Here is a 12,641-nt window from a genome sequence, read left to right as displayed (position 1 = left end):
ACAATCATAGCTAGGGTATAGAGAAAGATCAACTTAGTACAAGGTAGGTCCATTCAAAAATCTGATGGCAACAGGGAAGAAGCTGATCTTGAGTCAGTTGGTATGTGATCTCAGACTTTTGTATTTTTTTCATTCATTCCTGGGACATGGGCATCGCTGGCTGCCCAGCACTTATTGCCTATTCCTAGTTGCCCGAGGGCAGTTGAGAGTCAACCACATTGCTGTGGTTCTGGAGTCACATGTAGGCCAGACCAGGTTAGGATGACAGATTTTCCTTCCCTAAAAGACATTTGTAAACCAAATGGGTTTTTCCAACAATCGACAATGGTTTCATGGTCATCGGCAGATTCTTAATTCCAGATTTTCTTTAACTGAATTAAAATTCCACCATCTGCCTTGGCGGGATTTGAACCCGGGTTGCCAGAAATTAGCTGACTTTCTGGATTAATAGTCCAGCAACCAATACCACTAGGCCATCGCCTTCCCAACGGAAGAAGGTGGAAGAGAGTATGTCTGGGATGCATGAGGTCCTTGATTATGCTGGTTGCTTTTCCGAGCCAGCGGGACATGTCGACGGAGTCAATGGATGGGAGGCTGGTTTGTGTGATGGACTGGCTACATTCACAACCCTTTGTAGTTTCTTGCGGTCTTGATCAGAGCAGGAGCCATACCAAGTTGTGATACATCTGGAAAGGATGGTTTCTATGGTGCATCTGTAAAAATTGGTGACAGTCATAGCAGACGTGCCGGATTTTCTTAGCCTCCTGAGGTACAGCAAAAATTAGGAACACAAATGGAATGTTGACCTTTATTGCAAGGCAGATGGAATATAAAAGTAGGGAAGTCTTGCTGCATCTTTCTCTACATTCTAGCTATGATTATAGCACTACATTTGGCACCCTATCCTTTCCTTCTCTATGTATGGTATGCTTTGTCAGTATAAACGCAAGAAACAATACTTTTCAATTCATACTGATACATGTGACAAACCAAATTAAAAACAACTGTACGAAGTGCTGTTCAGATGGCACCTTAGAATCATGCATACAGTTTGGGTTCCTTACTTAAGGAGGGGTATACTTGCATTGGAAACGTTTAAAGAAGGTTTTAAAAGGCTGATTCCTGGGATGTCTTTTGAGGAAATGTTCAGCAGTTAAGGCCTATATTCATTGGTGTTTAGAAGAATGAGAGGCGATGAAAGGAACGGCACAGTGGTTGGCACTGCTGTCTCACAGTGCCAGGGACCTGAGTTCGATTCCTGTCTTGGGTGACTGACTGTGTGGACTTTGCACCTACTCCCCGTGTCTGTGTGGGTTTCCTTTCACACTCCAAAGATGTGCAGATTAGGTGGATCAGCCATGCTAAATTGCCCCTTAGTGTCAAGATGATTAGCAGGGTAAATACATGAGGTTACAGGGATAGGGCCTGGGATAGGGCCTGGGTGGGATTATTGTCAGTGTAGACTCGATGGGTCAAATAGCCACTTTCTGCACTGTCGGGATTCTATGATTTCATCATACTGAAACATAAGATTCTGAGGGGTCTGACAGGGTAGATACTGAGAGAATGTTTCCTCTCATTGGGGAATCTAGAATTAGGGGTTACTGGCTAGAAAAATAGTCTTCCATTTAAGACAGGTGAGGAATTTCTTCTGCGAATGTCATTGGTCTTTAGGATTCTCTTCCCCAGCAAGCAGTAGAGCCTGGGAATACACACAAATGCATTCAAGGCTGAGTTGGACAAATGTTTAATTAACAAGGAAGTCGAGGATTATGGAAGGTCAGGCAGGAAAGTGGAGTTAAAGCCACAATTAGATCAATGCTCTTATTGAATGGCAGAGCAGACTTGAGCCATATTACATATTCTGATCTTATGTTATACAGCTATCTTGTATCTGCATATAACCCTTCGACCTCCCCTGATTGTCCCCCTTTTGAAAGCATTATGTGGTATAATTTTACGTATCTTGACAACTCTTGGGAATTCACCCAAGTGGACATTCTTCATGTGGCAATGATATTAATAGAGTTAGATCTTAGAACATCTGAGTTGATCATGTCTTGACCTGAGTTTCACAAAGACACTTTTCAGGAGGGATCACTGATTAATAACTAGTAATTAGTAAATTTGTAAACAGGTTATATTTCAGAATTTGATTGTGTCATGTTTCTTTTTTAGGCCATAAAGTGCTGCTTGGCAGACCTCACATTTAATATTGGCATGTGGACACCAGATGCAGTACTGTGGCTTAGAGACACTGTGTTAAACTGCTCTGATTGCAGCATTAAGGTAAATGTAGGATGAATGTGTTACTAAAAGACTACTTGGTGATTTTGATCTTCAAGGCTCAGTTGTAATTGTTTGATTTTTACTTTTTCCAGGTTGTGAAAGTTGATGAGGGTAAAGGACTAGTTCATATTTACTTATTTACTTCAAAAAATTTTCCTAATCCGGAGCGTAGCATCAATCACAAAATAACGAATGCAGACCTTTGGAAGCACAGGAAGGATGTTTATCTGAGTGTTGAACGAAGTTCTACGACCAATTTTCCAAGCAATAAGGGTGATGCAAATATTACATCGGAGTTTGACACAAAAAGCCCAGTCAAGGACTTTGGTATTGCACCAATCAAGATGGTTGCCCCACACATTGTACACAATGTGCTTCCTTCTCCATTTGTTTTGCCACAGCCTGGAGAGCACATGGATGTCTTTATTTCGGTAGCTTGTCATCCAGGGCACTTTGTTTTTCAACCCTGGCAGGAACTGTACAAGTTAGAGGTTCTTATGGAAGAAATGATCCTCTATTACAACAGTACTGAGTGGCAATCTGTGCCAATAGAAAAAAACAAAATATTTGTTGCCCAGCTAGATAACAAGTAAGTATTTTAGCTTAAATGTATTTACTTTAAGCTAAGTAGCAGTTTTGAAAGAAAAATTCAGATGTGTATTTTCAGTTGCAGATAGATATACCAGCTTTTTTTATTATTTAGTAAGATCTGATGCAACATTTACTGTTTCAGTTTGATAGTTTCCTGCATTTATTTTAGGGGTATGTTGTAGCAATTGATAGGGCATCCTAAGAGCGCCTTAGTCATACATTAGTGTTGGTTCATGTATAAGATAGTTTGGTAAGATAATTTGATGCTAGAATTTATGCCTGTAAAGACAAAGTGATTGGTTTAACAACGAAGTATAAGTAAGGAGCTGGAGGTGTGTTGCAATATGTCTGCCAAAGATGTATAAATGGCACCTCTGTAGAGAAACTTAATGATTTAATATCACAAAAAACTCATCATGTGAAGAGGTAAAAACGCAAGTGCTGGAAAAATCCATGGAAAGAGAAACAGTTAATATTTCTTGTTGAATATGACTCTTCCTCATGAACTTTCAAGTATTTATATCGCATTTTAGTTTTTCCTTGATCTTACTTGCCAATGTTTTTTTCATGTCTTCTCATTCCTTTCCTAATTTTCTTTTTAATTTTATTTCTACATTTTCTATAATCCTACTGGGCTTTCAACGGTATTGAACTCTCAGTATCTGACACAAGCTATGCTTTTTTTTTCCTCATCCTACTTTCTGCTCTTTGACATCCATTAGAGTCTAGATTTGGGAGTCCCACCATTATTCTTTCTGGGAACTTATTTGTTTCGAACTTTCTCTCCTCAAATGTCTCCTGCTGCTCTGATACTTGATTTACCACTATGTTTCTCAGCTTGATAAAATTGGCCTTTCACTCATTTAAAGCATATACTTTTAGTCTACATCCTTTTCAAAATTAAATATAACTGAATTACAATCACAACCAACAAACTGCTCTCCCATTGACACTCTTACCCCATTCAGCATTATTTCTTAATACAAAATCCCTTTTCTTGTTGAATCTGCCACATACTGGTTAAAATGAAGTTTTTCTGAATACTTTTTAGAGTTTTTTTTAAGTAGCGTCTGTATTGTATTGGTTCTATCCCAGTTAATCTTAAGGTAGTTGTATCCCCTACCATTACTGCCCTGTTGTTTTTGCACTTATCCGAAACGTGCCTACCTATTTGCTCTTCAATCTCCTGTTGATATATATTTGATATATAGTCTATAGTATACTCATGGCAGTGTGATTGCCTTTTTGTGTTTCTCACTTCAGCCCACATGGCCTCATTTGATGCTTCCAAGTGCCCTTTGGTCCTTTCCGCCTACCTATCTTATTTACTCAACTCCTTGTATTGAAGTCCATGCCATTAATCACTGAACAATTCCTTGCCCTGCAGTAAAGTCTGATTCTACAGGATTAAGCTCAGAAATATTTTTCCTTTTTTGTCTCTGCTGAGTGTTTGCAAGAGGGAATATCACCAGAAACTGGAGGGGGCGAATATCAAATAGATCATATGTATAATCTTGTTCACACAGTTGTGGAGCAGATAACTGTTAATCTCGTGATTGTAACTCTCCCTTAAAATGGGCGTACAGAGGGCTTCTTTATGGAAACCTGAAGTTTGGTGTTAAAAAAAGAGTGGAGGAAAATGGAAACTAGGTATGAGGGCAAGAAAATAATCCCTTGTCTCTTGTCTATTTGGGAAGATGAAACATGAGGCTAAATTTTGGATAGCAGTCTGGAGAGAAGAGATATTAAAATTAGTGACAAAGAGGGAGCCATAACTGGACAATTGAAGAAACAAACAATAGATCATTAGTGTAAATGAGCAGAGGTTAGCAAGGAGGAGTAGGCTATTGGGTTGAAAAAGATATGTGATGATTCAATTAATTCCATCTGGCCTTAAAGTGTTGAAATTATGTCAAATCACTCGCCTCGATATCATAATACTTAAACATTTTATTTTATTAGTATGCCTTCCCACTTCAGCTATTAAATGCACATTCAGTATGGACCTGGACCATGGAAATCCGAAAAGTAGCAGGTTCAGTCTTCAATCTGTTAGTTGGTCTCAGCTGGAACAATGGTGGAGAATAAATATTGGCATCGATGCCCCTAAACTAGGAAAGAAGAAACTCAGTCCAGGTTCACTACCCTGACAGCCACCAAGCGACCCTTGCTGTGAAGTGTACATGTGACGGTTGGGATAATAAAGTATCAGATGTGGCTAAAGGAACTTCCCAATTGCGAATATTTGTTACTGAATCTTGTCCACAAAAAATGAAGAATTTGTAAGATAGTCCGTTTTTATGAGCCATTTACTCATTGTGAATCACTAGCTTTAGAAAAAGAAGGGAGAAAATGAAAAGGAAACAACTTTATTCCTTGAGAATAGGCTGGTTGCCAAACACCAGAAAGTTTGGTTAATAAACCATTTCTTTTCTGGTGACATGGCTTATCAGAGCCTTTAGCAATTGACTTCAAGTTGCTATTTCTATCCAGTAGGTGGTGCAAATTGTATTTACAAATTAGCTTAAGCTGCACATGCATTAATGGTGTTGCATACAATTTGCTTGTAAATTCAAGTGGCCATTTTTAATATAAGCATTTCTCTTCTATCTGTTCTTCCCTCCACTATTGAAGGTGTGGACACCTTTCTGTAGTATTATGCTTGACTTCCCCAGGTACTTCGAGCAGCATGGTGACACAATGGTTAGTACTGTTGCCTCACAGCAATAGGGACCCAGGTTTGATTCCGGCCTTGGGTGACTTGTCTGTATGGCGTTTGCATGTTCTCCCCATGTCTGCATGGGTTCCCTCCAGGTACTCCGATTTCCTCCCACAGGTGTGCAGGTTAGATGGATTGGCCAGGCTAAATTGCCCCTTAGTGTCTCAAAATGTGTAGGTTAGGTGGATTAACTATAATAAATGCGTGGGTTTATGGGGATAGGGTGAGGATGGGCCTGAGTAAGATGCTCTTTTGGAGAGTCAGTGCAGACTCGATAGGCTGAATGGCCTCCTTCTGCTCTGTAGGGTTTCTATAGAACAGTCTATAGAGCATCATGCTGACTCACCATTATTAATTCATGTGAGATAACAAAGTGAGTATCTGCAGGCATTTTGATCATGAAGAGCTTCATAGCTAAGCCCAATCCTGCCCTGACCCAATGTCCACCCAAAATCAAGAATCCAGGATATAATGCTCAGGGCATGAGCTGTGCAACTTTGTTTACTACTCTCTACCCTTAAGCATCCCCACTGCTACTGTATTATGGAAATTTAAATTCACATTGCAATATTTATGTTCTAATTACTGTAATACTTATCGCACATTAAAGCCACAAACTCTGATTGGGTCTATTACTAGAGATTTCATCCTGTGCCCAATTGCCCTGCCCAGTTAAACAGCCTTTGTTCCTATCCATAATTTTATAACTAGTAAATCAAGTATTCCAAGGAAATGGTAATAATAATATACAGATGCTTTTAATGGCCCCCTATGATTTTTCTCCTGGGTTACTTGGAAAAGTGTTCAGAAAATTAATCATTAATTCCTGGAGACTCCACAGAAAAAGAACCCTAAAGGGTTGGCAACCTTAATGTACATTGAGACTTTCAAAACCATTTATGTTTTTATAAAGAATTCAATTGTATTTGTAAGTTTGTTGAATAACTTTTGTAATTCTAGGTGGTACCGTGTATTGGTGAAAGGAATTCTTACAAATGGTTTGGTGTCTGTGTATCAATTGGATTATGGTCGACATGAACTAGTAAGCTGTAGGAAGGTTCAGACACTGGTACAGCAATTCCGTCAGTTGCCTTTCCAAGCCATTACAGCACAGTTAGCAGGTAAGTTAACCAAGGATAAATCTAATTATAGTGCAATAGCTGTCTTATAATGCTACAAACAAATATTTTGTAAGATGTAATGAGTGGTGTGCCACAGGATTCAGTGCCAGGACTTCAACTTCTAACAATTTATGCAAATGATTTGGATGAAGGGACCAAGGATATGGTCTCTAAATTTGCTGATGACAAAAAGATAGATAGGAAAGTAAGTTATAAAGAGGATGCAAGGGGGCTACAAAGTGATATAGATAGGCTAAGTGAGTGAGCAAAGATCTGGCAAATGGAGTATAATGTGAAGTTGTCCATTTTGGCAAGAAGAATAAAAAAAGTATATTATCTAACTGTTGAGAGATTGTAGAGCTCTGAAATGCAGAGGGATCTCGGTATCCTAGTCCATGAATCACAAAGCTAGTATGCAGACACAGCAAGTAATTAGGAAAGCTAATAGAACATTATTTATTGTGAGGGGGATTGAATACAAAAGTAGGGAGGTTATGCTTCAGTTATACAGGACATTGGTCTGGAATACTCTGTATATTATTGGTCTCCTAATTTAAAGAAGGATGTATATGCATTGGAAACAGTTCAGAGAAGGTTTACTAAACTAATATTTGGAATGGGTGGGCTAGGTTTGTATCCGCTGGAATTTAAAAGTTTGAGGTGACTTATTTGAAACATAAAAGATCCTGAGAGGTCTTGACAGGATGGATGTGGAAAGGATGTGACATATGTCTATCACAAAAAGAAAATTGATACTTTTAACTACAATAAAAACTTAAATTGTCATTTCATCAAAATGTAATCAGTTTATTGTAAGTGAACTATTGAATAATAAATGGAGATTATCGCTCTAACTCTCCAGTAATTACATCAGTTGTCACTGCTCTCCATTGCATCTATTATCCCAAAAAAACAATTTTCTTTTACTGCAAATTAAAGAAAGGTGATGTGCAAGATTGACTTTAAAAGGCTTTAAAAATTGCTTAGGATTCGCTCTGAACCCCAAGTTGAGATGCCTTGATCACTCATAGATTTCATTATTCGTTTTGTCAGCTGATTCATTTTTTTACCCATGTTGATAAATTCTGTGATTTACAAGTGCCACAACGGATATTTGGAAGGGGACTGGTAGTGGCAAGTTTGAAAATTGCATTTGCTATATCTTTCATAATAGCAGAATTTAGTTTTCAAATGCAAGAGCGTTAATTGGTAAATTGAGACACTGATACATTGACCCATTACATTGGTACACTATGAAATTCAGGGAGCAAATAACTGGACAACAGTCATTCTGAAGTTCTGTGGCCAGGCCCACTTTTTTTGATCATAGCATCGTGCAGTACAAGGGAACACATTTGATGGAAAGAGTTGCTGCCTCTTTGAAAAAGTTATCCAATTAGTCCTACTTCCATGCTCTTTACCCATAGGCTTGCAATATTTACAGGCAGTGCCTTCCAGATCACAACTTGCTACCTCAGAAAAAAAGTCAATCACAGCCGCTTCTCCTCCATGCCCCACCCTGCCCTCTGGCTCTTTTGCCAAGTGTCATATATTTGTGGCCTCTGGCCCATGTGCCCTTGGAAACATTTTATCCTGGTTAACTCTCAAAAGCCCTCACTATTAATATACCCATTAAATCTCTCCTTACCCTGGTCTAAGTATCATGATCGCAAGTTTCTCCACAACTGAAGTCCCTCATTCCTGTTAATCTGAGTAAATCTCTCTCACCCTCTTCAAACCCTTCACATTCTTCCTAAACATTAGTGCCCAGAACTGAACACTACTGCAACTGATGCCTAATTACTTTTGTAACCTCGGCCTCTATTCATAAAGCCAAGCAACCCATATACCTTTCTAACAGCTTTGTCAACTTCCTTTACTACTTTGAAAAATTTGGTATAAAGCACCAGGTCTCGGTTCCTGCACCCAATTTGAGTTGTACTACTTGGTTTATACTGCTGCTTCTCATTATTTCTTGTAAAAATTAAGTATAGAAGATTCTAGATCCAAACATTTATTGAGCTGATGCATTTTGGCAAAATTGTTCTAAAGAGGTATTTTAAAGGTCCAAGGCTTTTGGGCTTTGATCTTAATTTAATTTTTGTATGAATATAGCAGATGTCTCAGCAGTTGCTTGTTCCCACAGTAAATACTCCTAAGTTAAATAAATGATCAAGCCAGGAATTAGCTGGATGGATGTTTGAGTGTATTCTACACTGCCACTGTGTTGCAGAATGCCAATGACAGATTAAACATCATTTTATGGTTGCTTCTTCAATTGGATTTATCTCAAGTGATCACACACACACACGCACAAAATATTGCTACGTGGACTATTGTCACAGCTCCTCTTGCAGGGCCTCAAAGCTCGCCCACAAGTGAATTTTCCCAATGAGTGTTTATACAGTTGGACTTGGCCCTTATGATGAAAGCTAGTCATGAAACAGGCAATGATAGACTCTCAGTACCAACGGAAAGAAAATCATAGAATAGTTCCAGCCTGGGAGGCCATTCAGCCTGTTGTGTCCATGCTGTCCCTTCCTTTCCCCTAACCTTTCGCCATAGCCCTGTAAATGTTTTCTCTTCAGTTTCTTTCTGAAAGCTCCAATTGTGTGTGCCCTCCACCTCACTTTTCGGCTGTTCCAGATCCTAACTACTTGCAACATTAAATATTTATCCTGCTGTCACTATTGCTACTTTTGCCCATCACCTTTCAATCTGTGTCCTCAAGCTTTCACATCCACCCTAAATACAGGGCCCAGAATTGGATGCAATGCTTTAGTTGAGGCCAAGCTCAACTAGTGGGAGCACTACCACCTGTAAGTTCTCCTCTCACCTACACGCTATCCTGACTCGCTGTTCCTTCACTCTTGCTGGGTCATCCTGAAACATCCTTCTAAACAGCAATGTGAGGAACCTACACCATAGTGGCTGCAGCGGTTCAAGGAGGCTCAGCATCACCTTCTCGAGGGCAATGCTCACATACTGTGAAAGAATTTTTTAAAAGCCAGAGTTTACAGAAGTTAATCATAACTTCCTTGCCTTTGTATTCCATGCCTCTGTTTAGAAAGCCCAGGATTCTTCCTGTATGCTTTAATAACCACTTCCTCAATCTGTCCTTCCACCTTCAATGATTTGTGTATATATACCCTTAAGTCTCTCTGTACCCTTTAGAATTGTGACATTTTTTATATTGTCATTCCTTTTTGCATACCCAAGTCTAGGTTATTAATGTATACTAAGATAAACAATGATCCTAGTACAGATCCTGGGAAGCCCCACTGCGTGTATTCCTCAAGTCTAAAGAACAACTGTTCATCAGTTCTGTTTTCTGTAACTCGGCCAACTTCCTTTCCATGCTGCCACTTTCCTTTTTTATTTCATAGGCTTAAATTTTTCTGGCTAGACTTTTGGAAATCCATATACATCCCATCAGCCACATCATCCCTCTGAGTTTTTGATGAACTAACAATAAGTTAGTTAACACTATTTGCCTTTACAAATCTGTGCTGGCTTCCCGTAATTGAATCTATCCAAATAACTGTTAAATTTGTCCTGGACTATTATCTCTAAAAGCCTTCCCACCACTGAGGTTAAACTGACTAACCTGTAGTTGCTGGATTTATCCTTGCATTTCTTTTTGAACAAGACTGTAATGTATACAATTCAGTAAGAGTTTTAACAGTACCAGGTTAAAGTCCAACAGGTTTATTTGGCAGCAAATGCCATTAGCTTTCGGAGCGCTGCTCCTTCGTCAGAAGCAGATATCCACTCCATCTGACGAAGGAGCAGCGCTCCAAAAGCTAATGGCATTTGCTACCAAATAAACCTGCTGGACTTTAACCTGGTGTCGTTAAAACTCTTACTGTGTTTACCCCAGTCCAACGCCGGCATCTCCACATGTATACAATTCTCCAGACCTCTGACACCACTCCCATATACAAGGAGGATTGGAAGCCAATACACATCAATTCCTACCCATACTTTCTCCATATTTAAGTATGTCTGATCAGATCCTGGTTGCTTGCTAGTTTTATGTGCAACCTGACTTTTTAATAACTCTTATCAATTTTTAGCCTATCCAGTTTCTCAACTGCCTCCTCTTTCACTGATTTTTGGCAGCATCTTTCTTTAAAGACAAAATACTCATTTAGTACCCTCAGCCATACCCTCTGAATTGATGGATAGATTTTTTTGGTCTGTAAACATCCCTACCCTTTTTACTGCCCTTTTCCTACTTATATGCTTATAGCAGACTTTAGGATTCCTTGTTGTGAGCTACCAGTCTCTTTTCAAGCTCTCTTTGCCACTGGAAAAGGATTAGTTTTTGCAATACTAGCAAGAAATTAGTTTATGAAAATAACCTTGACATGAGGAAACTAGAAGAAAGATACATTTGTTGTATCTACTCATCCTAAATTTTATTTTAGAAAAATATAAACTTTATTTTTTGCAATGGTTCTGTTAAATTAAATGTATTTGATATTTGAACTAATTATTAATGCGTATTTTGCAGGTGTCAAATGTGAACAGTGGTCAGAGGAAGCATCAATAGTTTTCCGTAACCATGTTGAGAGAAAGCCTCTCGTAGCCCAAATACAAACAGTTCATGGGAGCGCAAACCCCTGGGATCGAAAAGTGGTGACTTACTTGGTGGACACATCCCTCCCAGATACAGATGTCTGGATACATGATCTGCTGACAGAGTATCTTGTAGAGCTGTCAAAAGTTGCATAATCATTGTTTACCTTAACATTTTCAAAGTAACTTTAATTTCTGACCATTAGCAATAACTGAAATGAGAGCACAATACATAATCTAGTTTGCTGTTATTTGCAAGGTTTTCAAATAACTTGGGAATGGTATGTTAGTGATGCTATAGAATTGAAAGCCTCATGCTTTTGTTTGTGTAAAAAAAAAGAACTTAACAGAATGACTTTGTTTCACTTACCAATGTTTGGATTACTGTACTGAAGAAATTTGTTTATTGAAAATGTGCTATTGGTTTGCCACTTGCCTTTGCCATTGGCTATGTATTGAAGTGAAGGGTTGTGTAGGAATAATAAACTAATTAATCATCCTCCTAGTTATCTGTATACTTATACATAATTGTGAACTACAGTTCAAATACCATCTACTGCTTCACTTCAAATTGAAGTTTCCAATAATTCAATGAAGAAATATAAATAAGACAGTAAAACAGGACTTTATTGTTCCAAAATCTGAATGTGGTGTATCTGTGCATCAAGGATTCAGTCTTTCAATTAGACCCATTTCACTGAGGTGAAACCGAAACACAACATTAACTTAGCTCATTTTTTAAAATCTTGTTCATTTGTGTATTGCACAGATGTGTTCTATTGCAATGTTGTCCTATAACTTAGTCTTCAAACTGGAGAAGCAGCATTACCTACAATTCGTAAGCCAAAAATGGGCCATTTCCCATCTAAATCTGAACTGGAAGTCGATGCAAATACCAAATAGGTAACAAAAAATGTCAATCATTTGAGTGTTTTGTCGTTGTTTGTCTAAAAACTATCGTACAGCCCACTACTATACTATTCTGCTGAGGTTTCACCCAAAGATTTTCATTACAGAACAGGCCTGTCCAACAGGAGCGTTGGGTATGGCTCCCAAAGCCCTTCTATGTGGCCTCTAGAGGCAGTTTTCAAAATGCTGATTAAACAGGTAAGTTTGAATGGAAGGTTCTATATGGAGTTGCTCCTTCAGTCATGGGCCGTTTCTCTCCCAGGTCTCCTGCTGATAGACTCACTCAGCAGAAAATGAGGGAGTGAAATAGTCTCTGATTAGAGGTGCAACAAAAACTGACAGCAGAGAGTGTGCTGAGGGCTGCCTGACCAAGGAAAACAAAGCTGTGGTAGGGTTGGACCTGGGGCACCAGGCTGTGGCAGGGCTGGGGC

The 12,641-nt window shown here is 38.9% G+C and overlaps 1 protein-coding gene across 6 annotated transcripts in view; it reads left to right on the top strand.

The window, feature by feature from the left end:
• Positions 1-11,938, top strand: part of LOC144494845 (tudor domain-containing protein 7-like) — a 134,150-nt gene extending 122,212 nt beyond the window's left edge. For 4 of the 6 annotated variants that reach the window (XM_078214267.1, XM_078214268.1, XM_078214266.1 and 1 more), the window contains 4 exons: positions 2,179-2,289; positions 2,382-2,878; positions 6,560-6,720; positions 11,237-11,937. In XM_078214267.1, coding sequence (XP_078070393.1) covers positions 2,179-2,289; positions 2,382-2,878; positions 6,560-6,720; positions 11,237-11,457 — 990 coding nt within the window. In that variant the 3' untranslated portion in view covers positions 11,458-11,937. Of the gene's footprint in view, positions 1-2,178; positions 2,290-2,381; positions 2,879-6,559; positions 6,721-11,236 lie in introns of all 6 variants that reach the window. The other 2 variants (XM_078214270.1, XM_078214269.1) reach the window with 1 other exon arrangement.
• The last annotated feature ends 703 nt before the right edge of the window (positions 11,939-12,641 follow it).

The sequence above is a fragment of the Mustelus asterias genome, chromosome 6 (genome assembly GCF_964213995.1).
Source record: "Mustelus asterias chromosome 6, sMusAst1.hap1.1, whole genome shotgun sequence".
NCBI lineage: Eukaryota > Metazoa > Chordata > Chondrichthyes > Carcharhiniformes > Triakidae > Mustelus > Mustelus asterias.
This window is presented reverse-complemented; position numbering and strand designations above follow the sequence as displayed.